Source organism: Muntiacus reevesi, chromosome 22 (assembly GCF_963930625.1).
Source record: "Muntiacus reevesi chromosome 22, mMunRee1.1, whole genome shotgun sequence".
Lineage (NCBI taxonomy): Eukaryota > Metazoa > Chordata > Mammalia > Artiodactyla > Cervidae > Muntiacus > Muntiacus reevesi.
The window spans coordinates 3,196,590-3,224,476 of record NC_089270.1 but is presented as its reverse complement, the minus strand read 5'-3'; the positions used below and the strand labels follow the sequence as shown (position 1 = coordinate 3,224,476).

General features: G+C 58.6%; 1 protein-coding gene across 22 annotated transcripts in view; it reads right to left on the bottom strand.

Annotated features, from left to right (window-relative positions):
- ABLIM2 (actin binding LIM protein family member 2) overlaps positions 1-27,887 on the bottom strand; it is a 158,830-nt gene that overhangs the window by 60,793 nt on the left and 70,150 nt on the right. For 12 of the 22 annotated variants that reach the window (XR_010660292.1, XR_010660290.1, XR_010660291.1 and 9 more), the window contains exons 6-10: positions 26,168-26,261; positions 16,597-16,684; positions 10,789-10,847; positions 5,333-5,389; positions 3,420-3,497 (exon numbers count right to left, since the gene is read on the bottom strand). Coding sequence is in view for 17 of the 22 variants with exons in the window: in XM_065914451.1 (XP_065770523.1) it covers positions 3,420-3,497; positions 5,333-5,389; positions 10,789-10,847; positions 16,597-16,684; positions 26,168-26,261 (376 nt within the window). In the remaining 5 variants the exon portion in view is untranslated. The remainder of the gene's footprint in view (positions 1-3,419; positions 3,498-5,332; positions 5,390-10,788; positions 10,848-16,596; positions 16,685-26,167; positions 26,262-27,887) is intronic. The other 10 variants (XR_010660293.1, XR_010660294.1, XM_065914467.1 and 7 more) reach the window with 1 other exon arrangement.

Below are 27,887 nucleotides of genomic sequence, written 5' to 3'. Positions count from 1 at the left end.
ATGGTAAAGAATCTGCCTGCAATGCAGGTGACCTGGGTTCAATCCCTGGGTTGGGAAGATCCCCTGGAGAAGGGAATGGCAACCCACTCCAGTGTTCTTGCCTGGAGAATCTCATGGACAGAGGAGCCTGGCAGGCTACAGTCCACGGGGTCGCAAAGAGTCGGACACGACTGAGCGACTAACCCACACACTGTGCCCGTGTTTTATCCTGTATATATGCTAAGACGAATGAGGCACGACCCCTGCCCGCCAGGTGCTCACAGCCCAAGGGAAAGAGGTTAGCCACAGCACACGATGAATTCTGCCCCATTCCTGCGCACGGGGGCCTCGCGGGGGCAGCGATCTCTTCCTGAATGGGGGAAGGAGGAGGGCGGGGAGGCTGCGTTTGCTGACAGCCACACTGCAGCAGGCGCTGCCGGATGGGGTGGCCAGCACCCTTCAAAGCTCACTGACCTAGCGCATGGATTGGGGCCCCAGTCCTGAGGTCCTGAGTGTGCCCAGCACCGAGTCAAGTCAGGCGCACAGGAGGATGACAGCAGATACCAGCGGGAGCGGGAAGAGAACAGGAGTGAGCCTGAGAAGGCGTGCCTGACCGGACCACCGTCTCCTCGGTGAGGGAACTGCAGGGACGCACTGCTGACCGGAGCCGACACCAGCCCTGACAGGGAGGGACGTCGCGGGGGTGGGGGGGTCCAGGCTGGGCGCCGGCCACGGCGCTGCGAGGCCACGTGTTGGAAGCGGCCGTGTGTCCTTGGATGGCGGCTCCCTGACTCAGAGGCTGGGACACAGAGCAGCTTCTGCCCCTCTCTGAGCTGCATCTGAGAAGTGGGATGCTGAGAGCTGGAGAAGGCAGCAGGTGTGGGCCTTGCTACCCAGTCCTCAAGGCATCTCAGCTGTGTCAGCTGAGAGCAGGTGTTTCAGACTCAGGAGTCTGGGTTACATGAATCCTCTTGAGGCCGTCTGTTTAAAACTGGTACAGGGGTATTAGCCGAGCAAGAAGCCTATATCAGCTGGGACGGTGTGCACAGGCAGAATCCACTTTGGCTGAAGGCACACCCAGCTGGTGGGGACCTTCTTGGCCCATCACCATCACCCTCGGCAAACTCTTATTCCCCAAGGGTGGGGCATCAGGGGACCTGGCCTGGGGGACGTGGCCGTGGCTGTGCTGAAAGCAGCCTGGTGACGGAGGGACCCAGCAGGGCTGGCTTTCAGCCCTGAGCAACCGGCTTCCCTGAGCAGAACCCAAGCTTTGGGGTCAGAAGACCTGGTCTCAAAGCCAGCTCTACTGCTTACCACTGCGAGATCTTTATAAAGTAACAGGGACCGCGGAGACCAACGTCCTTGCTGACTGCACTGCTGTATGGTCAGCACTGTACTTGAACCCCTTACAAACACCAACTTGTTCAAAACATAATCATGGTTAACCAGTTCACCCTAAAGGGAATCAGTCCTGAATATTCATTAGAAGGACTGACGCTGAAGCTCCAATGCTTTGGCCTCCTGATGCAAAGAGCTGAGTCACTGGAAAAGACTCTGATGCTGGCAAAGATTGAGGGCAGGAGGAGAAGGGGACAACAGAGGATGAGCTGGATGGATGGCATCACTGACTCAACGGACATGACTTTGAATAAGCTCCGGGAGATGGTGATGGACAGGGGGGCCTGGCGAGCTGCAGTCCACGGGGTCGCAAAGAGTCGGACACGACTGAGCGACTGAAGACAGCAAGGAGCAGTCACCAACAGCAGCTGCCATCTGTGGACAGGATCACACTCTGTGCCACAGACACGCTCCCATTCAAACAGTAACAGTCACTATCACCGGTCCTGATGATGATGGCATTTGGGGTGGAGCGTGTCCCCCTCCTTTTTCACTGAATCACTAACCTCCAGCACTACAGAATCTGTATTTGGTGAGAGTGACCTTCAAAGGGGTGATTCAGGTGAACCGAGGTCAGCAGGGTGGGGGGCCCTGAGCCAGCACCCGGGGGTCCTCCTGTGACGAGGTGGTCAGGACACAGACGTGCACAGGGGGACAACCAGCTTGAGGACACGCGGAGAAGACGGCCGTCCACACGCCCAGGAGACGGGCCTTGCAGGGAACCGACCCTCCCGACACCGTGACTCGGACTCCCACGCTCCGGGACGGTGGGAAGATACGTCTCTCTGGTCTGGGCCCTCGGTATGGTGGCCCCGCAGACGATCAGTGATGTCACAGCAGTGACTCCAGTGAGCGCGTCCTGGGCCCCCGCTCTGGGCTCAGGGCTGTGCCCGGGGCCTCCCCCTCAGGACCTCCATGGCCCTGGGCAGCAGGTGCTGTGGGCCCCCAGGTATGGGTGAGCTCCTGGAGGCTCAGAGAGGCTAACGCCTCGCCCGAGGGCACACAGCTGGCCTGGTGACATCAGGCTGTCTTTCTGAACCTCCGAGTCTGCAGCTGCCCAGGGTCATCTGGCCATTCGCCCTGCAGACTAGACCCCGGGTTCTTATCATCCATCAGAATTAGGGCAGGAACGGCCCTGTGTCCAACCAGAGAGAGTTCTGGGGGCTAAAAAGAAGTGTCGAGAGGAGGGAACCCGATCTCCATCGTGTTAGAGAAAAACCAGACTCTGGCCGTGAGTGGGGGGGAATGGGAGAGGAGGCTCGTCCTGGCCAACCAGCCTGCAAGGGTGAAGCCGGGCCGGGACGCCCAGTCCAGGGCTCACCCCGCTTGCCCGTTCCCCCCCCCAACAGCACAGGCTTTTTAGACTAGCAAACTAGCAAGTAATTATAACAGTCAGCTTCCATTTCTAAAGCCACCACCCAGAGGTAATTGCTATCAACAATTAGTTAAAATGTTCTCAGTCATGTTTAGATTTGTATGTACACGTACAGAGACACACACACCCACACACAAAATATACATACCTGCACATACACACACACACATGCACATACGTAGATACACGCATACACATATCCATCCATACATATGCACACACATGCCTACATACATACGCATACTCAAATACACACGATACACATATGTATACCTACGTGCACACGAATACACATACACGTAAATGAGAATGGGACCACGTGACGCACGTCATCCTTCACATGCACATCAGGAACTTGCCGCACCAACAGGCGCAGGTTTGCACCGTTACTGGCGAGTGCGGTTCATCCAGGTGAGTCCCGGCCGCGGGATGCAGGCGTGTTCTCACCGACACCGCCGTAAACCACGGCCGTGAGTACATCTCTCTGCGCATCGGACGCCACATTCCGCGGCAGCCGCGGTCACACAGCACATCCACGCTGGAGGCCCCGAGTCAGCCTCAGGGTCTGTGCCAATCTCTCCCGCGCCCTGCGCCCCCGGAGGGCACACTCAGCAAGGACCCCGGGCCCCTGGTCTCCTCCCCTCTCCAGAGAGGGAATCCGACTTACATAAATCACGCGGCTCGGAGACCCTGAGGTGCTGGAAGCAGGTACCGAAATGATGCTCTCTGAGGACGTCCTGGTTTCCTAGGAGACAAGGAAACAGGGAGAGGCTGAAGCAGACTCTGTCGACGCAGAGAACCTTCCGGAGGCAACTATCACGAGTCGAGCGCCAGCAGAAACGCTGGAGCTCACGAGACCCTTTCTATGGGCAGGTTGAAAGAGAAACACGTAGGCTTGGATGAACGACAAGGAAGCTGTCACTGGGAGACACAGCAGGTGACCCTGGCTGCCAGCAAAGGAGCCGTGTGCTCCCAGGACCGGATGGACTCACTCCGCGACCACAAAGCTCTCAGGTCGCTGAAATGATCTTTTACTTGGAGAGTGAGAGCAAGCGATGATGTGTTTTCAAGGATTCTGCGCGCCCCGACGGCAAAGGCAGGATCAAGCCGCTCGGAGAGTGGATTCTCCGCGTCGATTCCGGGGGACGGCTGCAGCGCCTCCAGCCCCGCCTCTGTGGTTCAATAGGATGGCCGTCCCATCTGGGACGTGCTTCTCGCGTGCCCACTGCAGCTGGGAACCACCCCCCAGCCCTCCTCACTCATCTCTGACCATGACGTCTGCACCCCCGAGGTGACCGACCCCCCAACCATCCATCTCCTCTGCTCCGCTGGATCAGGTCCTCCCTCACCGTGAGGACCCTGGTTCTCTCCAGCTCCCGCCCGGCTCTCTGCACCTGTCTCCATCCCCGCCTGCCGGGTGTGACCTAGCAGCTCCTGAACCCTCTCCTGGTCCAGCCCTCACCCCAGCCAGGACCACCCACCCACCTAACTTTCCAGGCCTCTCACTCGCCTCATCCGAATGAAACCCACCTCCACGAAGGGGCTCCTGCTTTCCCCGCCCCCTGGCTCATGGCTTCTCCCCCCCTTTTTTTTAATTTGGTCAGATCACAGGGTTTGCGTGCCTCCTGCAGTGCGAGTGTGGAGTCCTAACCATAGGGCTGCCAGGGAGGTCCAACTCCTATCTCGTTTTCTAAGCAGGCCCCTTCCCCCCCAACCTCTGAAATTCTGTCCAGCCCTTCCCAGCGGTCCACACCTCCTGCCAGGAGCCTGGGAGGGGCCGTATCATGAACTGAACCGCTCCCCTCCAAAGCTCATAGGTTGAAGCCCATACCCCAGGACCCCAGAAGGTGTTTGGAGGTAGGATGTTTGAAGAGGTAATTAAGCTTAAATGGAGCCTTCAGGACAGGCCTGGATCTGACTGTCTTCCTTATGAGAGGAGACTAGGACACAGACGGATGACTTGTGAGGACACAGGGAGGAGACGGCCGTGCACACGCCCAGAGGAGAAGCCTCATGGGGAGCCAAGTCCACCGGCGGGCTCGGGAGCTCCAGCCTCCAGAGCTGAGAGAGGACACAGTTCTGTTGCTTAAGTGCATTTGGTGTGGCTAACACCTGGAGAAGACTCTTGCGAGTCTCTTAAACTGCAAGTCCATCCTAAAGGAAATCAGTCCTGAATATTCATTGGAAGGACTGATGCGGAAGCTGAAACTCTGATACTTTGGCCACCTGATGCAAAGAACTGACTCATTGGAAAAGACCCTGATGCTGGAAAGACTGAAGGCAGGAGGAGGAGGGGACGACAGAGGATGAGATGGTTGGATGGCATCACTGACTCAATGGACATGAGTTTGAGCAAGCTCCAGGTACTAGGGGAAGACAGGGAAGCCTGGCGTGCTGCGGTCCATGGGGTCAAAGAGTCGGACCCAACTGAACAACAACAAAAACGCCTGTCGTGGAGCGCCCCCTCCTCCCCTCCAGGGAGATGACCCACAGCTCCTCCTACACTCAGCGCGACACCAGCAGGGATGGGACGACACCAGGACCAGACGTGAGCCCGACACGGCGGCGGCAGGGACAAACCTGAAAGGCATAGGGGGTGGCGCCCGGGTAAACCTGATGGGAGACCTGCTTCTGCATCTAGAAAGGAAAGAGAAGGACAGGGCGTGAAGCTCCGTCGTCACCGCCGCGCTCGGTCACTCGTCAGCCGGTCCAGCCCGCCTCCTTTCCCCGGGTATCACCCTGGCATCCTCTCTGAGGCCCCATGGCCCGGCTGCACACACGGGACGGGGCATCGACTCAGGGGTCTGCCTGTCCCCGCAGACCACAGGCTCGCAAAGGCTGGCAAGGGGCTGGGGCCCCTCGAGAAGCTCAGCCTGACCCCTGAGGCTCGGCCACCCCCAGGAAGACACACATCACGAGCTGCCGTTTCAAGGGAGACGCATCGTGGGAGGCGGGAAACACAGGATCTGTGTTTTACCGCTGTTCCGGTGGCCAGGCTGCCTGTTTGGCTAGGCAGAAACGCTGTGTGCGTATGTTTGGCACCTCTGAAAACAACCTTAGGCTCTCAGCTTCCTCCTCTGTGAAGCGGAAAAACCTGCCTGGAAGGATCTTTCCGTTGCTGAGGACTCAGAGGCGCAGCCTGCTAAGGGCTTGGCTCTGGTGAATCACCCTTGCTTTTATCTCAGTTCAGCTGATTCCGGCTCACGACAGGAAGTCCCTTCTTCACAAAGCCGACTAACACTGGGTGTTTCAGAAGAAAGCGCCCCAAAGCTGAGAGCAACGACAGAGCCACAAGAAAAGACCCCAGGCCCCGAGGGACGTTTCCTGGCTTTGTCAGGGTGGCACCGGGGTTACTGACACCACGACCCCGGTGGAAGGGGGCCTGGGCTGTTGGCACGGCAGCAGGGGGCTCCGGCTTTCTCCTGCACATTTCAGGGTCCCGAGCAGCTGGGCGGCTACACGGTGTCCCCGCCATGACCCAGTTCCCAGCCCAGGAGAAATGGGGGGGGGGCGGGGAGAAGAACAGTGCGCCTCTTCACCCCACCGCGATGCCCCTGGGTCCGGGAGCCCAGACGGAAGGGGGCTGAGTCCAGGCGGTTCCCCCCAGAATCAGGAGACCTGGGCTTTCTCTCACCTCCTCTCTACCGTGCCTCCAACTGGCCCAAAGGAGCCTCACAGTCAAACCCAGCACCCAGCTGCGTTCTCCGGGGTGCTGTTCACACCTGCCACCTCGTTCACCTCTGCGTTCCCGGCGCCCAGCCTGGATGCACAGCAGGTGCTTGGTGAACGTGTGTTGGATGACGGTTCGATCCGACGCCCAGCGAGGCGCTGGGGACGGGCCGTTAGGACCACAGCCTTCCGACGGGTCTCCCCCCGGGCACCCTCGGTGGACGCACATCCTTGTCCTGGGGGGCACGCAGTCAGGGTTTTTCCAGGAGTGAAAGGGCTGCTCTCCCTCTCCCAGCACTCACAGGGAGCCCCGAGCTGGCCTCTGGAGCCGGAGGGGGGTCCTGGAGCCCACTGGGCCTGGCATGCCTAGTTAGCCGACCACTGAGCACCCCTCCAGATGGGCAACTTAGCTCTCATCTGGGTTGCCAGGTTACGGCGGAGCCACCTCTGCCCGGAGGCCAGACTCAGAGAGAGTGACGCCACCTCTGCGGTATCCCCGGGGCTGACGGCTGCCCAGCCGACCCCGCCAGGCTGGCCCAGAGCTGACCGGGTCCAGCAGGTTCATGTTCATTAGCTGGCTCCCACTCAACAAACACTACAGAAAAACACCGCTCTCTCCCGCTGCGCAGGCCAGGGGTGGTCAGCAGGCTGGGAGAGCTGTCTCCATGGGGCCTGATTGTCCAGGAAAGTCATCTGTGCCCACCCTGACCACCTGCTACCCTACCCACTGACCACTCTGCCCATGGACTGCCCTGCCCACCCGCTGCCCTGCCCACTGACTGCCCTGCCCACCCACCACACGGTCCACCTGCTACCCTACTCACTGACTGCCCTATCCACCTGCTGCTCTGCCCACTGACTGCCCTGCCCACTGACTGTCCTGTCCACCTGCTGCTCTGCCCATTCACTGCCCACTCACTGCCCTGCACACCGACTGCCCCTTCCACCCACTGCCCTGTCCATTTGTTGCCTGGCCTGCCCAGGGTTTATTCTCATTTCTCAGGCAAGACAGAAGAGGCTCTGAGGGGCAGGGGTGGGGAGGGTGAACCAAGGGACACGCAGGGCATGACCAGGGCCTGGATCCTGTTGCCGGACGCGAGGGACAGCTGTCCCCAGGCTGCCAGCCTCTGCCCTCAATTTTCCCGAAGCATCTGTGGAGACGAGCCCCGGAAGCCAACTCTGGGGCCGTGACCAGCCCCCAAGACAATGTGGTCCTTCTTTCTGCCCTGTCCTGCCAGCCTCCAGCGCCCAGAAGGTCTCCTTCTTGCTGGGCCAGTGGCCCGTGGTCATCCAGGGCGGGGCTCCAGGCAGAGAGCAGATGTGCCTGCTGGCTCCAGGCCCGAGCTGGGCCCTGGAGGCCCTGAGGCCAGCTCAATAGTGGGTGCAGGATCCGGGGCTGGCACTGGTCAGTCTGACCCGGCCGGGGGAGGCGCAGGGCACAGAGGACCCTGGGCACTCACTCCATGGAGCCCTCCTGCCCTGGCCCACGGTCACCTTTCCCCAGGTCCTCACGCCAGGCCAGGTACAGTGGGACGGTCCCCACGGCCCTCGGACGTGGCCTGCAGGTAAATCCACAGGTCCTGCCTCTATCCTCCGATCAGCAGCAGCTTCGGGCCAGGACTCGTGACATCACCTCGGTGCCCCAGGCTGAGAACTGGGCTTGGCAGAGCCAGACCCTCGCTGAAGCTGTGCTGAATGAATGAATCATGAAGCGGTGGACCCATGAAAAGCAGAGGCTTCCTAACCCACTGAGATCAACTGCTAGAGGAAAAGAGAGACTTTCCCTCCACTGACTTCTTTCAGAATGGGCGTGGCAAGCGTCTGCTCAACTGGTGGGTCCCACCCTCCCTGAGGGGCCCACACGAGGAGGAGGGTCCCTCCACCAGCCCGCGACCCGTCCCGTCTCCCAGGACAATGTTCATGAGGGTGCATCTCTGAACCAGCCCCTCCGCCGCAAATTCCCAGCCCTGGGCACCATCGCGTCTGCTGGGTCTGGGGACGGTTTCCGTTTGGGCCCCAGCCACTCCCCACGGCTGAGGGTGGGGGGCTCTGCAGCCCTGGATCCCCTTGCTCCCACGGTGGAAGTGTCACTAAAGGACTCAGTGAGCAGAACCAGCATCTCCAGCAAAGAGCCGAGTGCCCCCAACAGCACAGCTCTGCCCCTGTCCTTCAGGGCCAGAGTTTCTCTGGGCAGTGGTCCCCTTCTGACGCACGCAGATGCAAGAGACCCTCAGAGGGCCACTGAGATCCCCTCCCCAAGAGCAGTCTGCCTCCCAAGCTCATCCTGGGGCCCTGCCTCATTCTCCAGCCTCCGCTCCGCTCAGCACCCCCCACCTCCACTCAGGGACCATACCCCCACCCGCTGTTCAGCTTGACCTCTTGACCTGGAGCTGCCACCAGCAAAGCAAGCCCTGTGCTCCCCCCCAGCCTTGATTCCGAGAGGCCTGGGTCCCAGCTCTTGCGGGAATCCCACAGTGACTCCGCACACCCCGCTTGATTTCCCGCAGGCATGTCGGCCACCCTGGGTCCCCCAGCTGTCGTTTCCCCATCTGGATGCAGACCTGCCGCCACTATGGGGCATTTGAGTCACCAGGGTCTTCAAGGGCCCATCTGCCCAGTGGCTCACCCGTAGCCTGTTTGGCGACTTTCAAAGTCTTGGCGAGGCCTGGGCGCCCTGCATGGGGGTGGCGTGGGAGGCTGGGGGTCACTGGGACGAGGCCAGGAGTTCTGTGGGTCACACACCACTCACCTCCCGGAGTGGGGGGGCATGTGCACTTGCTCCTGGCATCTGCAGGGTGTGGATCCCAGCGGGGGTCATGCAGGGGTGGGGGTGGTCCCTGACAGCAAAGCTGGCTGCCACGCCTCCCCTCAAGGGGCCTGGGGGGCCCCAGGGCTGCAGTTCACCCAGATTCGCTTCCTCCCTTCATCCTGCAAACACTTCTCTGTCATCTGCCAGGGCTCGGCTCGGGGCCAGGGGGTTCAAGATGGAGGAACCTGGAGCCTGGAGAGGAGGCTCCGGGGGAAGAGGGTGTGAGCGAAGGCGTCTGCGAGGTTTCAGGGGATGATATTCTAGGCGAATCTGAGAGCCCACAGGAGGAGTTTGCTGGGAGGCCGGATGCCAGGCACAAGTGGGTGGCCCCGGCTGGAGGAACATGTTTCTGCAGGTGCGGGCGGAGGACCCCTGCCCTGCTGTCCACCCCAGCCAAAGGAAGCTGGACTGCTCTGCCCCAGGGCCTTTGCCTGAGCCCCCAGCCCTGCCCAGGACCCCCCACCTCTCTTCAGGGCTGGCACTATCTTATCTCCCAGGCTCCACTCCTGCTCAACTCCTCCGGAGGATCCCTCCGTGTCCCCCCGCCACCATCCCCAGGAAAGTTGGTCCTTCCCCTGCTCTCTGGTCCCCCCAGCCCATTGCATCACTTGTTTGTTGAGGCACTGATTTCTGTCTCTCTCGGGGACACCAGCCCAGGAGGGCTCCGAGGCAGGCCGGCCCCCTCCCTCACGCGGCACCTCTGGCTGGGCGCCCCAGCAGGGCCTCTGCGGGATGAAGTCTCGCCTGGCCCAGAGGGAGGGCTGGCCTGGCCTAGACAGGGGCCCTGCCTTGCTTCTGGAAGGTGATCAGTGTCATACCTGGTAAGAGCTCTGTGTTCGGGGAGAGGGTGCCCACCACAACCCCCAGGTCTCAGGGTGGGGCAGGTCATGCCAGAAAGACCAGCCCTGAGATGCTGGTGATCCTGGGTGATGTCACCGGGAGAGTGAAAGCAACCACATGGCAATCAATCAATAGAGCAGTCCATTGACTAACGGAGTCCCGATAAGATCTCCGGCCACGGGGCTTCCCTGGTTGGCAACGCCTCGTGTGTGCCGGCGCTGGGAGGTGGGGAATCCGGACTCCACCAGGAGAGGACGGCGGCAGCCTGGGTCCAGACCTCCCCCTGGGACCCTGCCTCACGCTAGCTGAGTCCACGCCATCCTCCCCGGGATAAACTGTAACTGGGCTGTGACACTTTGCACTGAGTCCTTCTAACTTGTTATCGAACCTGAGGGCAGCTGGGGAGACCCTGTGAAGCAGCTGTTGGCATCAGAAGCATGGATGCTCTTGGGGACTCTTAGAGATCCGCTACCTTTTCAGTGGTCCCTAAACTTGCACAGCCACAGGCATCCACCGGACAAAGGAGGGCCAGGGCAGGGAGCCCCTGGGCCGGCCAGCAGCTGACCTGCTCTTTCCACCCGGACACTCGTGGGCCTCGGGTCACCTGCCCCACGGCCTGCTGGGACTGACCACTGAGCCTGCAGGCAAATCAGCACCTCCTTAACTGTGTGATGTCGCTCAGAGACTGGGGAAAGGGCATCGGGAGAATTCCACCAACCTTGTTTTTGTCTTCAGTTCTGGCTGCTTGTCGACAGGCCGGGTGCCAAATGGAGGAGCCTGCGGACAGATTGCCAAGAGGAAGAGTTAGTGTGGATTCCCAGATGAAATCCCATGGATGGAGGAGCGTGGTAGGCCCTTGGGTCTGGAAAGAGTCGGACATGACTGAGCCCCACCCCCTCCTCTGTGATGGTCACACTGGGCCCCGCCCCCTCCTGTGCTGATCACACTGGGCCCACGCCCTCCTCTGTGATGGTCACACTGGGCCCCGCCCCCTCCTCTGTGCTGATCACACTGGGCCCCGCCCCCGCCTCTGTGCTGGTCACACTGGGCCCACGCCCTCCTCTGTGATGGTCACACTGGGCCCCGCCCCCTCCTCTGTGATGGTCACTCTGGGCCCCGCCCCCTCCTCTGTGATGGTCACACAGGGCCCCGCCCCCTCCTCTGTGATGGTCACACTGGGCCCCGCCCCCTCCTCCGTGATGGTCACACTTGGCCCCGCCCCCTCCTCTGTGCTGGTCACACTGGGCCCCGCCCCCCTCCTCTGTGATGGTCACACTGGGCCCCGCCCCCTCTGTGAGGCTCACACTGGGCCCCACCCCCTCCTCTGTGATGGTCACACTGGGCCCCGCCCCCTCCTCTGTGCTGGTCACACTGGGCCCCGCCCCCTCCTCTGTGCTGCTCACACTGGGCCCCGCCCCTTCCTCCGTGATGGTCACACTTGGCCCCGCCCCCTCCTCTGTGTTGGTCACACTGGGCCCCGCCCCCGCCTCTGTGCTGGTCACACTGGGCCCCGCCCCCTCCTCTGTGATGGTCACACTGGGCCCCGCCCCCTCCTCTGTGATGGTCACACTGGGCCCCGCCCCCTCTGTGAGGCTCACACTGGGCCCCACCCCCTCCTCTGTGATGGTCACACTGGGCCCCGCCCCCTCCTCTGTGCTGGTCACACTGGGCCCCGCCCCCTCCTCTGTGATGGTCACACTGGGCCCCGCCCCCTCCTCTGTGATGGTCACACTGGGCCCTGCCCCCTCCTCTGTGAGGCTCACACTGGGCCCCGCCCCCTCCTCTGTGAGGCTCACACTGGGCCCCGCCCCCTCCTCCGTGACGGTCACACTGGGCCCCGCCCCCTCCTCCGTGATGGTCACACTTGGCCCCGCCCCCTCCTCCGTGATGGTCACACTGGGCCCCGCCCCCTCCTCTGTGATGGTCACACTGGCCCCGCCCCCTCCTCAGTGCAAATTGCTCCTGGGTCTGGGGCTCACCGGGCCCAGGGGCTCACAGTCCCACTGGAGACATGGAATAAACAGGTAGCGCTTCACCATGAGCCAGTGCTCCCAGGGGATCCCTCGGATCCCCAGCACCCAGAGGAGGCCTTCGAGGAGGGCTCTGTGTGTGGCTTCTATTCAGAGCCAGACAATTCAGGCAGCAGATAAAGGGGGCTGCTGTGTGGCCTCCACCAGTTCCTCTCCGTGAGGTGGGCAGTGGCCAGGCCCAGCCAGGGGCCCAGTGGAGGCTGGAGCTGGGCGTGACCTGTATGGGAGAAGACGGCTTTGGGGCGGGGCTCTCAGCTGGAAGGCGGGAAGGAGGCCCCTCAGGTGGGAACCTGAGGTGTGGGCTGGAGAGTGGGACTGCGGGCCGGGGTCCAGCCCCTCACTGATTCCCGTGGTGTCTGAGCTGTCTCAGTCCTGCCGGCCCCACCCAGCTTCCCCGTCTATGGCCCCACCATCAAGGTCACAGGTCCCCAAGGGCTGCAAGGGCCCTGTGTGTATGCTAAGGTGCTTCGTCGTGTCTGCCTCTAGGGAGCATAGCCCGCCAGGCTCCTCTGTCCATGGGATTCTCCAGGCAAGAAAACTGGGGTGGGGTGCCCTCCTCCAGGGGACCTTCCCCACCCAAGGATCGATGCTGTATCTCTTATGTCTCCTGCACTGGCAGGCGTGTTCTTTACCACTAGCACCCTCCCCCGACCCCACCCAGGGGTCCTGCTCTTCTCCAATTCAAACTCGACCTCCCTAGACCTCAGGCTTTTCCCACCTTCACACAGGGCCAACAATAATCCTACCTCAGCAGACCACTGGGAGAACTTAATACAATGAAACAAGAGTAATAACTTCAGGTAATAACTGCTACCCCCCTCGCTGAAACTCAGCCGGACCCCCTTGCGCTCTCCCCCCACCCACAGCCCGCTCACACGCCCTCTGCGGGGAGAAGGCGTCCGCCCACCAGTGCCAGGCCAGCCCACGCCCCCTTGGGAGATGGGAGTTGCGTCTCAGGTCCCCCGAACAAGCCACACAGAGTAGACACAGTAGGGGGCCTGACACATCGTAGGGACCTTAAACCTGTGGCAGGAAGGAGCGACACCCTGTTTCTGCTTGCAGAGCCTCTAGGTCATGCGAGTTAACACTTGGGAAGGGAGCTCATTTCTGCCCCTCCCTGGAACAACACCTGCACCAACTTGGAGTTCCCAGACAGACTGGGATTTGATTGGTGTGTGCGTAGCTTTTCTTTTTTAAAAAAATAGTTTATGATTACAAAGGTAATAGATGTTCTTTTGAAAAAAAAAAATCTTATCTGGCTGCTGCAAGTCTTAGGATCATGGAGGATCCTTAGTTGCAGGGCGTGGGATCTAGTTCCCTGACCAGAGATTGAACTTGTGCCCCCTGCACTGGTAGTGAGGAGTCTAAGCCGCTGAACCTACCAGGGAACTCCCAGTAACAGATACTCCTTATTAAAATTTAAACAAGACCTTGAAGAAATGAGAGTCATCTGCGGTCTCCTACTTGCTGTCGTCCAGTGTACGCGTGCACATTAAATACAATGTTTGCACACAGTTTTGGAGAAGGCAATGGCACCCTACTCCAGTCCTCTTGCCTGGAAACGCCCATGGACGGAGGAGCCTGGTAGGCTACAGTCCACGGGGTCGCACAGAGTCGGACATGACTGAGCGACTTCACTTTCAATTTTCACTTTCATGCACTGGAGAAGGAAATGGCAACCCACTCTAGGATTCTTGCCTGGAGAATCCCAGGGACGGGGGAGCCTGGTGGACTGCCGTCTATGGGGTCGCACAGAGTCGGACACGACTGACTAGCAGCAGCAGCAGCACACAGTTTTGTATTCTGTGATTGTTGATTTAAAATGTCTTAGTGTTCCTCCACATAATTAAATATCAAAAGTGTAACTTTTAAGGGCTGCATAATATTCCTATTATTTTTCCATATATATTTTCCAATATATTCCATAATATTCCTATTGATCGTAAGGATCAGTAGGAATCTGTTTATCTGCTCCCTGTTATTTCCGACATTTTATTTCTAAATAAAGTTGTGCGAACTCCATGAAACACAAGTTCCACTTCATCTCTCTTACTGACTTGAAGGCTTCCTAAACGTGGGTCCTGGCTTAGAGAGTTGTGAGCATTTTTAAGGCTCTTTGAGGCATTTTGGCAATTTCACAATTTTTGATCCACCAGCCAGGTAAGAGGCCTGTCTACTCCAGTTCTCCAAACAGTGGAGTTCATTGGTCCTTTGAACCTTTGTTGATCCAATGGGGAACATAGCATCTAATCGTTATTTTAATCTGAGTACCCCTGATAATTGGGCTTCCCTGTGGCTCAGTGGTAAAGAATCCACCCGCCCAGAAGACTCGAATTCAATCCCTGTGTCAGGAAGATCCCCTGGAGGAGGAAATGGCAACCCACTCCGGTATTCTTGCCTGGAGAACGCCATGGACAGAGGAGTCGGGCGGGCTACAGTCCATGGGGCTACAAAAGAGCGGGACACAACTGAGTGACTAACGTAACAGCCACCTCTGATAATGAGTGAGCGCCAACCTCCTTCCCCGTGTACCGAGTCTGCAGACAGGCAGGTGCGTCCAGGGGTGGGCGGCAGGGCTGGTATTTGGTGGGAGTTTGTGGTGGGGGGGCTGCCTCATCTCCCTCGGAGGCCAGAGGGCTCGGGACCCTGCTCCCCTGAGCTTTTACTGCTCGGGATTCACCCATCAAACACACTCTCCTGGAGCCCCAGCACGCAGGTGGAGGCAGGCAGAGGGTCTCACGGCATCTGTGCAGGGTGGGGGCCTCACCACGCGACTCCCATGCTCTGTGGAGCAGGCATGAAAACCACCCACCGGGTCTGCACCCTCAGGGCACAGACTGGGGAACGGGAGGCTGGCGGGGTGGGCAGGCTTCGACACCCCACAGAAGGTCAGGGCAGGTCCGGCTTTAGAAACGGGGAGCCGGCCTCAGGCCAGAGTCATGAAGAGCATCTTTGTCCTGAGACTGGGTCCCCTTGATGGCGAGCTCGTGTCCCGAGCTTTGGTATCAGCACGTCCCGAAAGCGCTGTCGCAGTGGGGGGTGGGCGCCTCGGGCTGCAGGGGGCCTCCTCCCCACCCAAGACACCCGGCACAGCTGGGAGGGGCCTAAAGGACCCCTTTGATAAGCTCTTAAGACTGAAGAACAAGAGGGGACACAGGGACCAGGCCGTCCTGGCTGACGTCAGCTCCCGAGCTTGTCTCAGAAAGGCAGGCCTGTGTGCCCCACGGTCCCCGGGTGAGGTCATCCCACGGCCCATCTGGGGGCCACTGTGCAGCCCGCTCGGCTTGCCTCCAGGGTCACGAGACAGAAAAGACGCTGTGACCGCGGTGGGGGGCAGGGGAGGGGTCTCAGCATCCAACCATCCTGTTGGGCCCCTCAGGGAAGGCCTTCAACCTGCGACCCAGGTCCAGCGAGAATCCAGCTGAGCTGTCTTAGCGGGGAGGGGTGGGGGGCGCGGGGACTCCCCAACCCTTGATAGATGCCCAAGCTCCTCAGCCCCCACCTCTGACTTGGCCTCTAGGCCCCTGCCTGCCTTCAGCAAGGGGTCCCCCTCTGGCTCTCCTCTTGATAATTTTCCATCCACCCATTTCCCCGACCCCCAGCGCCTTGGCTATAAATCCCCTGCACCGTCCTTGGCGAATTTAGCCGGATCCCTCTCCCTGACTGCCATGACCTGTATACCATCTTCCTACCGTTTTGACAAGCATGCGAACCATCTTTCTTTATCAAGGTCAGGAATGAATAAGCCACAGGTGGTGGTGGTGGGGGAGAGGTTCATCAAATGATAAGACTAGGTGCAGTTCAAAGGAGACCTGCCTGCACCCCGGGCAATAAGCATGTGAAGAAACAGCTGGGAGCTGGGTGCTCTGGTCTGAGTGTTGATATAATTTTTTTTAAAAACAAGCAGCCGTGAGCTATGAAGGCCCCCTGCAGAAGGACGGAGGGGACGCCTGGCCGTGACCTGCTGTTTCTCCCGGTCTGGGGCCACAGGACGCCTTTTTCTACGGTTACTGTGATTTGAATGGTGAATGGCTCCGGGATTTCCCACAGAATGCATGAGAAGGTTGGCCAGGCCTTTCTCTAAAGCTCTCTTTACTGATGCTTTGGCGACTTCCCTGACCGGGAAAGAAGCCTCAGGAGCAGCCCGTGGCCTCCACACCCCGGCATCAGCCTGCAGGGTTAGAGGGAGGGGTGGGGGGAAACCCTGAGACTTGTCTGCCCGCCCCCACTGGGCTAAGGGCCTTTCAGGACAGCCTTTGAAGCGACCACAGGCCGCATGCTACTGGGACCCACACGTCCACCAGTCCTGGGTCCTGCTCTTGAATAGGGTCCCTGCGGGGAGAGCCTGCCGGCCCTGACACCCGTCCCCGCGGGGAGGCAGGGCTCCCTAAGCAGCAGGAAAGCTCACTGACCCGCCAGCGCACCGGAACAGGGCGTGGATCCCCGAGCGCCCGTCTGGTGCCCCCGGGTCTCGGGCAGCACGCTCCTCTTCTTACCTTGCAGGTACATCTCCTCGCCTTCTGCGAACATCCGGCCGCACCGGACACATAGCGCGCACAGAGGGTGGTAGTGCTTCTCCCCCGCCTGGAAGAAGCAGAAAGCAGAGGTGTGTCTGCCGGGGACGGGGACTCGGATCTGCCGCATCAGCTGGGGCCACAGCCAGCCCCCACCGCCGACGCAGGCGCGCAGGCCGGCCGTGCAGCGGGGAGTCCACACCGTGGGGAGGGGTCGGGGCCCGTGACGCTCCAGGCCGTCCAGGGCGTGTGTGCGGACGTGCCCCTGCCCACTGGGGGCCAGGCCTGGGAGCAGAGACCCGCCTCCAGGAGCAGCCACTTCTCCCGTCTCCACCACCCCCAGGAGGCAGAGGGGGCCAGGTCCCCGCACCCGTGAATCTCGGGACACCGAGCTAACGTTACTTCCCCAGGGGAGGGATAGGACAGGGGGCTGAAAACCACGGGTCATTTTCATATCTCTGTATTGCTCGCTTTTCTCCATGAGGGTTTTACTGTTTTTATTGTTTTTAAAATCCATCCAACTCAATTAAAATAGCAAAATAATCAAAACAAAGGACACTGGCTGGTTTGACTTATTTCTACATGAAAGTGAAAGTCGCTCAGTCGCGTCTGACTCCTTGCAACCCCATGGACTGTACAGTCCATGGGATTCTCCAGGCCAGAATACTGGAGTGGGTAGCCTTCCCTTCTCCAGGGGATCTTCCCAACCCAGGAGTTGAACCCAGGTCTCTCGCATTGCAGGCGGATTCTTTACTAGCTGAGCCACACCCGGGTTTATTTTTACAAGGTACCAAAAAAATCACACCAACATACTGTCTTCAGCATGACAGAAAGTGGAAAGATAAACTACAGATGGGAGAAAATAGCTGCAAATCATAGATCTGATAGGGGCTGAGGATCCAGAATATATCAAGAATTCTTACAGCTCAACAACAAAAAGACAAAGGGCTCAGTTAAAAAACGGGCAAACGACGTGAAGCGACATTTTCTTCCAAAGAAGATACATCCACAGCCAAGAAGCAAATCAAAGATGCTTACTACCACTGTCATTAAGGAAATGCAAGTCCAAATGCCAACAAGATACTACCTCACGCCCACCAGTGAAAGTGAAAATGTGAGTTGCTCAGTCGTGTCCGACTCTTTGAGACCCCATGGACGGTAGCCCGCCAGGCTCCGCTGTCCATGGGATTCTCCAGGCAAGAACACTGGAGTGGGTAGCCGTTCCCTTCTCCAAGGGATCTTCCCTACCCAGGGATCAACCAAGCCTCCCACACTGCAGGCGGATTCTCTACCACTGGGGCCACCAGGTCTAATTAAAAAAAAAAAAAAAAAAGGAAGACAACCAGTGCTGGTGAGGCTATGGAGAAATTGGAACCACTGTACATTGATGGTGGGAATATAAGATGGTGCAGCTGCTGGGAAAACAGTGTCAGTGACGCCAAAAGGTAAACATAAAGCTACCATATAACCCACGTGAAGAGATATCCCACGTCCAAGGTAAGAGAAGCCCCAGCAAGACAGTAGGCGCTGAGAGAGGGCATCAGAGGGCAGACAGCCTGAAACCATAATCGCAAAAAAACTAATCAGTCTAATCACATGGACCACAGTCGTGTCTAACTCAACGAAACTAAGCCATGCCATGTAGGGCCACCCAAGACGGACGGGTCATGGTGGAGAGTTCTGATGTGGTCCACTGCAGAAGGGAATGGCAAACCACTTCACTATTCTTGCCTTGAGAACCCCATGAACAGTACAAAAAGGCAAAAAGATAAAAGATGAACTCCCCAGGTCAGTAGGTGCTCAATATGGAGATCAGTGGAGAAATAACTCCAGAAAGAATGAAGAGACGGAGCCAAAGCAAAAACAGTACCCAGCTGTGGATGTGACTGGTGATAGAAGCAAGGTCCGATGATGTAAAGAGCAATATTGCATAGAAACCTGGAATGTTAGGTCCATGAATCAAGGATGGCAAGAGTGAACATCAACATTTTAGGAATCAGCAGGCTAAAATGGACTGGAATGGGTGAATTTAACTCAGATGACCATATATCTACTTCTGTGGGCAAGAATCCCTTAGAAGAAATGGAGTAGCCATCACAGTCAACAAGAGAGTCCGAAATGCAGTACTTGGATGCAATCTCAAAAATGACAGAATGATCTCCATTTGTTTACAAGGCAAATCATTCAATATCACGGTAATCCAAGTCTATGCCCCAACCAATAATGCTGAAGAAGCTGAAGTTGAACGGTTCTATGAAGACCTACAAGATCTTCTAGAACTAACACCCAAAAAAGATGTCCTTTTCATTATAGGTGATTGGAATGCAAAAGTAGGAAGTCAAGAAACACCTGGAGTAACAGGCAAATTTGGCCTTGGAGTACAGAATGAAGCAGGGCAAAGGCTAATAGAGTTTTGCCAAGAGAACACACTGGTCACAGCAAACACCCTCTTCCAACAACACAAGAGAAGACTCTACGCATGGACATCACCAATGGTCAACACCGAAATCAGACTGATTATATTCTTTGCAGCCAAAGGTGGAGAAGCTTTACAGAGTCAGCAAAAACAAGACCGGGAGCTGACCATGGCTCAGATCAAGAACTCCTTGTTGCCAAATTCAGACTTAAATTGAAAAAAGTAGGGAAATCCACTAGACCATTCAGGTATGACCTAAATCAAATCCCTTATGATTATACAGTGGAAGTGAGAAATAGATTTAAGGGACTAGATTTGATAGACAGAGAGCCTGATGAACTATAGACAGAGGTTCATGACATTGTACAGGAGACAGGGATCAAGACGATCCCCAAGAAAAAGAAATACAAAAAAGCAAAATGGTTGTCTGAGGAGGCCTTACAAATAGCTGTGGAAAGAAGAGAAGTGAAAAGCAAAGGAGAAAAGGAAAATTATACCTATTTGAATGCAGAGTTCCAAAGAATAGCAAGGAGAGATAAGAAAGCCTTCCTCAGTGATCAGTGCAAAGAAATAGAGGAAAACAATCGAATGGGAAGGACTAGAGATCTCTTCAAGAAAATTAGAGACACCAAGGGAATATTTCATGCAAGGATGGGTTCAATAAAGGACAGAAATGGTATGGACCTAACAGAAGCAGAAGATATCAAGAAGAGGTGGCAAGAATACACAGAAGAACTGTAGAAAAAAGATCTTCACGACCCATATAATCAGCAATTCTACTCCTTCGTATGTAAGAAAAATGAAGAGAACAAGAGAAAAAAAAGTATATGCCCCCCCCAAAAACCTGCACATAAATCTGCATAGAAGCATTATTGCCAACAGCCAGAAGGTAGAACCAGCTCACATGTTCACCAATGGGTGAGTGTGATAAACACGATGGAAGACTATTCATAGATCTATCCATAAAAGGCAAGGAAGCCTTGACACTTGGGGCCTGTGGTGTTTTATACGGACATTAGTGTCTTTATAAGATGTGACATCAGCATTTTCTGCCACGGGGGAACACAGGGAGAAGGTGACCATCTCCAAGCCAGGAACCCAAAGGGCTGGCACCTTGGTCTCGGAATTCCAGCCTCCAGAAATATGAGAAATAACTGTCTATTGTTTGAGCCTCGCAGTTCACAGCCTAGCAGCCCAGGCCGACTAAGACAGGCTCACAAGGTCACACCCAGATGTGTCTTCACGCCTTCCATCAGCCCCCCTCGCTGCTCCGGTACTGTGGCCGGGGCGTTCCCCGTCATCAGAACATGACTGCACCCGCTGCTCCACTGTCCCCCCCAGTGCTGCCCAAGAAGGGCCTCGGGCGTCAGCCCCTGGGGGTCACCTGTGCGGCCGACACCCCAGCCCAGCCCCTTAAACCCAGGTGGGACTCAAGACGGCACAGGTTACCAAGGTGATGAAAAGCCCGTGAGAGGCTGTAGCGTGGGCCTTTGCAACAATGCTGGGTGCCTTCCCACAAGCGCTGTCATCTTTAATCAGGCAGAACAAGGCTCGTTAGGAACACAGCCTAAGGGAGCTCTGCTCCTCACGGACCCCCAGGCAGAGGGGAGGGTTCCGAAGGCAACAAATGCTGAGGGCTGGGCAGGTACCACAGAGCAGTGGCCGAGCCTCTGGGTCCCCAGCTCCCTCCCCTCCCTGCCAGAGGAGCAGGCAAGCCCTCCCGGCTCCCTTCTCCACGTGGGAAGCACAGAGGCTGGGCCTCCCACAGCCCATCAGAGGCAGGCACAACCCTGCTCCTCCCAGATACAACCACGGCCTCTTCTGATCTCGGGAGAGCTGGCTTGGCCACCACCTACTTTCTGAGGCCTCCCCTGGGTCCCCCCAAACCCCCCGCTGCAGGGCCAAGCCTGGAGGGCACACGGCACCCCCAGCCCAGGATGGCCAGCTCCCTGTGGCTGCTCCTGGCACATCCCCGGATTTGAAGCTAATTTATTCTCCTTTGCGAATGACCAGAACCGGATCCAGATCTTAAAAGATCTAATCACAGACCACGCCGACCAAATGAAATTTACCGAGAAGCTCATCGAAAACCTTTAGCAGGAAGCATGAGGCGGGGGTGGGTGGGGGTGGGGTGAAGGAACCCACACAGAGGGCTCTGCCACCCCAGGCCCGCCCAAGGAGATTTCACCCCAGCAAGAAGAGCCTGGCTGTGTGCCATGTCAGCAAAGACCCTCCCCAGAGCCCCTGACAGCCTGGACCCACGGCTGATGCCCCTGGCCTCAGGACAGGCTCGATCAGGCTCAGGGGCTGGGGGGAGCATGTCGAGGCTGGCGTGGCCCCCTGGACCTGCCCCTCTCTCACCCCCACTCAATCTGGGGTGACTGCTCCAGGATGGAGCTGCGTCCCCTTGTCCTCTGCAGTTCCCAGGCCCCAGAGCAGAGCCGCACGCAGAGTGGGTATCCCATAAAGATGTTCGGAATGGGGAAACAGCATCCACATGTCGTGCATAACGGGGTCCCAGGCGACAGGGGGATTCTGGTCAGCAGAGTGTGGGAGCAGACAGCACACTCCACCTCTAGGCACGTCAGCTCTCAAGGCTCTGAGAAGTCCTGCAGTGACGACGTTGGCCCAGGGCCCTTGCACGGCTTCCCCAACCCAGATGCCCGGGAACGTGGTGACGGATGGACGGTTGAAGACGAGGAGTGGAGATGCTGCTCCTCGCTGGTGATGAGCAGGGGCGTGGTGTCAGGCTGCAGGCAAGTCAGCATGTGCCTGCACTGGGGGTCTCTGTGTGGGTGTGTCTGTGGGTGTCTATGTGTATCTGTTTGTGCATCTGTCTGTGTGTGTCTGTGTGTATCTGAGTGTGTCTGTGTGTCTACGTGGGGTGCACATAATGAGCAAGGATGACATTTAAATGCTAACGGTAGTTTTTCTGGGTGATGACATTCATTATGGATGATTTTTGGTTTATTTTATGACAAACAAGTGTTCCTTCTGAGCGTGTTTTTAAAATAAACACATTCATTAAACTTTAAAAAGAGAGAGAGAGAAGCTGGGGCCTTGAGAAGTTGACTTCACATTCATTAAATTTTAAAGAGAGAGAGAGAAGTTGACTTCATCTCTGTCCTTAGGAAATGCTTTTATTTGTTCAGAGTCAGGGCTTGCTTTCTCTCTGTGATAAAAGGCCTGCCGGCTTACAAGGGTGAAAAGGAAAGTGCTGAAAAGAAGAGGGGGGGAACAAATCTGCCAGCCCTGGAGTCACAGAGACAGTCCACCTGAAATGGAGAAATGTTCGTTCAGCTGGCCACCCCACCCCTGCCCCCAGGGGTCCTCCAAGCAGAGGAGCTCCTACCAAGGTCATCCCTGGGAGCCCAGCCCCCAGGCCAGGGTGGGAGTGTTCAGGAAGGGTCTGCAAGGTGCACGGTGGGTAGAGGAAGGAGGAGGAGGAGGAAGGGAAGCAGAGAGGAAGTAATAAAGGAACGATGGGGTTAATTAGTGGTTCCAGAGGGACCTTGGTCTTCTCGTTACCATGGAGACAGCCAGGCAGCAGGAGGCAGGTAGGACCAAGGTTAAGGAGCGTGGGGCTGAGCAAGAAATGCCTGCCCTCCCCCGATTCCCACCTGTTCCTGCTAATACCAGTGAGAACAAGAGGAGAAGGTGGTGATGGGGGCGCCGAGCCAGGGACACCCCTCACTGGGCACCTCCTCTCCGGATCAGACGCTGGTTGGTCTGCTCAGAGCCCTGTCCCCTGGCCATGCACCAGCCCACTTTCCAGCTTGCTCTGTGGAGCGACTCCATCCCTGGGAGCCAGCCCTTCAGCAGGGCTGCTCCCACGCTCTGGGGGGGCCAGCCAGCCAGCCAGCGACGGGGTGGGGGCCTGCGTTAGCCCCTCCTGGGTCCCCTGCGGACCCAGCGTGGAACAGGCTCGTGGGGACAGACACCCCAGACACGCAGGATGCGGGCAAACGCGGGGTAGAGGACGCTCAGTATTTAGAGCAGCTGAGGGAGTCAAAGGCACATTTCACGGGCGGGCGGGAGGGCGCCTGCATGAGATGGCTCCGGGCCCAGGCACGCAGACGCGGCAGACTCCTGCAGGCGGGGAAGGGGCCCTGAGCTGCTCTCCTACCTGGGCTCTGCAGGGGAGAGCCTCTTGGGGGGCAAGTCGGTGGGGTGAGGGGTGGTGGCAGGTGCCTCAAGGGTCCCACCCCTGCTGATCCGCCTGGCTCCCAGCAAGCCCACCCCACTTCCGCCAGCACGGCCTCCCCAGCAGCCCAGGGAGCTTCCTACCTGCACACGGTCCTGGCACCAGAGCCCAGTCCAAGCAGTCGCCCCCACCTGCCTTCCCAAGGCCCCTCTCCAGCGCCCCCTCCGGGGACAGGCCGGGAGGAACGGACACCCTCACCCTCCAGCCGGCGGTCTGGATCCTTCTCGTCAGGTTTGTGGTCCGGTCCCTGGCCGGCCACCTGCCAACCACCCCCCACCCCCACCCCCGACCAGGAGCCCTCCGCCCGGCCAGCCGGGTCGCCGGCAGGCTCTGGGCCGAGCCCAGGCAGCGCCGCCGCGGTGACGGCCGCCCCCCTTCTGCGGAGCCGCCGCTGGGGAGGAAGCTCTGAGCCGTGCAGGGCCCCGCCGACGACTCAGCCACCACCGCGCGCCAGAGCTCGCCCGCAGGGGCGAAAACAAAAGCATTAATCTTCCCGGGAGGTTCTTGCATCCTCCACCGCAGCCCTGCCTTTCTGCCGCTCCTCACAGCCAAGGTGTGGACCAGGGGTCGCCCCACTCACACTGCCCAAACGCCCGGAGCCTGTGTTGGGTCCAGCGTCGAGTATCATTCAGGGAGCTCACAGGCAGACTGAACGACGACAACAGGCAGACGGGTCCCTCCCTGCCCTCTGAACCCGATCCATCAGGGGAGACTCCCCACCCCACCCACTACCCCGGGGGGCACCACTGAGCTGGGGGGACGTCCCGTGGGGTCCCCCGAGGAGATGCTGGCTCGCTCTGAGGATGGGGGCGCTCAGCAGGCACAGGGCGGGTTCAGGACCGGGAGAGGCCGGGCGGCCCCAGGGTCCGGGTCAGGAGCGTCCCACCCACACACCTGCAGTAGCAACGCGCCGGCCACAGAGCCCGAGAGGCCCCCCGCTCAGGGCATCGGGCGGCACCGACGTGGCACTGAACCAGAACAGCACCATCCAGTGGCTCCACGGGGAGAGGCCGGGGGTCCGGGGCCGGGGGCCTGGCTGGGCAGCCTGGGTTCAAGTGGGCTCTGCCCCACGTGGCGGTGGCCGCTGGCCCAGCACGTGTTCTCCCGGACACAGAGACGGGCCTGTGGGAGGTGAGGAGAGCGTGGCCTGGGGAGGGAGGTTGGGGGGGGCTGGATGGGGGAGGGTCAGCATCCCATGGAGACAGCTGACTGTGGAGGGAGGGGGAGACGGGAGCTGTTCATGGAGCCGCTGGGGGGATGCCGTGTGAGGTGGGGCCCCCCAGGGAGGAAGGGAGCTGCAGGGTCAGGCCCCAGAGGAGGCGGGGGTGGCGGGGGAGGATGCCTTGTGAGAGGGGGGTGTGGCCCCCAGGGAGGAAGGGAGCTGCAGGGTCAGGCCCCACAGGAGGCAGAGGGGTTCGAACCAAGAACAGGTGAGAAAGGGTGTGAGCTGGAGGAGGGACAGAGCCTTGACCAGGAAGCTTCACAGACAGCCCTTAGTGACCTTGGCCTCTCTGTTAAATCTCAGATGAGGTCGTTGTGGGTGGCAGGCAGGGGTGGGAGTGGGGAGCAGCCCCGGGGAGGATGGAGCTCGGAAGCTCTGGAACAGTCTTTGGCACCCTGCGGCAGGTGGGGCTCTGGTGGGGGAGTTCTCCAGAAGCCTCAGTCCTGCAGTTGGGTCGGGTGGGAGGGGGGCTGACTGTCCAGAGCAGGATCTGCAGCAGAGGGCTGGGTGAGGAGAGAGGCCCGGGAAGAGGGGCGCCAGGTAAGGTGTCACGGGGCTGTGGGGAGGGACGCAGCATTCGTCCACATTCAGAGGATGTGGTACGGACACTCAGCCTGCTCACCACCCAAGAAGACACAAGACGTCTGGCAGACCAGACGGCAACCATCTCATCGTGTGACCATCTGCCCGACTGCGTCAGAAAAACACGAAGACCCCAGCGCATAAGCAGGCAATGGTGATGAAAGATAACTGAAATGCAAGAACTCTGATTGGTTGACCCCAGTGTATAAGCAGACAACACTGATGAAAGGTAACTGAAATGCAAGAAGAACTCTGATCGGTTAAAAATGACGAAGCAGCACCTCTAGGGGTGGAAGGGGGTCACATGACAGAGAGGTTCACATTCTCACTTGGCGCAGAATTTCATAAAGATTACACCCAGGGTGGGAGATCAGAATAAACTTTTTGGAAAGCACCTTATAACTTTCAAGAACCTGAAAACGATCACAGCTGCTGACTCAGTCTCTACACGTCCGTGAACTAACCTTCAGGAAAACTAGAAACTAGGCAATAAAAAAGACGTTCATCTCAGTGTTATTTATCATGTCCAAAGGGTGGAAAGCAGTGCTGTGTCCAACAACGAGTGATCAGCTTACACATTTCCGGTCTAGTCCTGTGATGAGACACGGTGCCCGTGAGACAGACGCCATCACAGAGGACAGCAGGGCATACAACTCCATCTATAGGAAACGCCCAGAACTGGACACTCTACAGAGACCACAAGTAGACCGGCGCTGCCATGGGCTCAGGGTGTGGGGGAGAAACAGCTAAGGGGTACAGGCGCACTTTTAAAACCCCCAAACCTCAGATTCCCATCTAGAGGCCAAAGGGCTGAACCCGGATCACAAGTCCTTCCCACCTCTGTCAACTTGTAAAGGGCACAGCTGAGAGACAGTGGCAGGGAAGGCTTCCTGGAGGAGGCGGCACTCACTGAGCAGAGCCTGGCCCGCGTCCTCTGGCAGAGCTAGGAGGAAGAGGGAGGCAGACGCTCAGGGGCATGGATTCCTGCACAAAGGCCCTTTCGGATCCTCTCAGTTAAGTCCTTTGGGGGCAGGCAGGTACCAGGGCAGGACTTAGCTCAGAGCGGCAAGTACTGTGGTCAGGGTGGTGGAAACTGCGGGGGGGCCCGCCTCCAAGCTGGCCTCCTCACCTCCAGCACGTGTCCTGTGATGTACTTCTCACAGCCGTCGCAGCGGATCCCGAACTTGGTGTGATAGTCGGCCTCGCAGTAGGGCAGCCCATCCCTGCAACAGAGCCGGCAGTCAGGACGGACGGGGGCACCCCGAGGACCCCAAGGCCCGACAGTCCTCACCAACGAGAGGGGCTGTGTCCAAGGGGCAGACGCCCACTGCCTCCTACTCGGGATAACAGCGGGCCCTTGGACAGCGTGAGCTGAGCACCCCTCAGTCACCCTAGCAGCCCGATGAGAAATACCACAAAGATCGTCCCATTTCACAGGTGGAGAAACCAAGGTACAAGAGCTGGGGCCGCCTGCCGAGGGGTGAGCAAAGGGCTGGCGGAGGGCTCCAGAGAGCCCAAGGAACCAAAGCCGCGTCTGGGAAATAAAAGAAGTTTCCACAGACGCGATTCTTCATTGCAGTTCTTCTGTCCAACGCTCAACATCCGGGTGGGGTGTGAAATGGTGTATTTCCTCATTGGGTGGCTTCCTGTTCCTTCTGTGGCATCCTTACAAGCCGATAAGGAGGTCTGACAAAGCTGCCCATGTCGGAGACCAGGACTGGGGGTGACAAGATCCAAGCGGGGCAGGTAGGCCTTAGGACTGACCCTCACTGTCCCCGGGTGTGGCCCGGACCTTCCACTGCTCGGGAAGAAGCTGGGGGACCACACGGCAACACGTTCACACTGCCAGTGCGCGGCGGGCCAACTCTGTGCGGGGCGTGGCTTGTGGCTTTGGGGATTACAGACGAGAGGGGAGTCCTGGTGGACGCTGCCCCTGAGTGTTGATCCGGGCAGCTGTGGGCGGGCTGCTCAGACGCTGGGCTCCCTACACCGGGCGGCAAGAACACAACTGGCCTGCGGGTGTCGAAGGACGGGAACGCAGGCATGGGCCTGAACAGAGTGTTGTTGTAATTATCACGAGGAGGTCGACCCAGCGGGGCACGTGGCAGTGATGGGTGTCAGGACAGTGCCAGCACTCCATGTGGGTGGGGGTGGAGTGGGGCTGGGCAGTGGTGACTGGACAGGCTGGCACTCAGATGCCCAGTCCCAGCGGTCACTTAACCTGCCTGGGCCTCAGCTTCCTGTCTGTGAAGCGGGGGTTGTGAGAGCATGGTCTGTGTATGACAAGGGGTGATCAGTGCCTGGCACTCGGCGCCTGGCACCTGCCCGCCTGTGACTGAGGCCACTGTCATTGCCAACCAGGACAGTGCCCCTGACCCAGGCCTGGTCCATCAGGAGTCGAATGTGGAGGCGGCTGGCACGGTGGGTGGTGATGGGGGCATCTGGTCTGTCTCCCCCCAGCACTGCTGATGGGTTGCTGTGTCATCACTTTGGTCTTGATTTCTGCTCAGCTGCCAACAGAAGGCAAGGCTTCTCGAGCTGTCAGGAGAAGGAGCTGATGGCGCCCTCTTTTCCTCAAAGCTCGGGACCTTGTCTGGGTCCCACGGATGCTGGCAGGAGTGGACGGACCTGGGGCGGGGTCCCGGCGCTTCTCGCAGTCCCAGTGACAAAGCAGTCCTTCCTTGCACAGGTGATGGAACACGTCAGTTGGGCCCCTAGGGTCCACCTTCAAATGGCCTGACCTCAGGGCCCCGATCACGGCCCCCCAAAAAGGCTGCCCATGCAGCAAACCCAGGAGGTTCAAAGATAACATCTCCATGGCAACCCCAAGGCCCCTCCTCCAGAGTTCC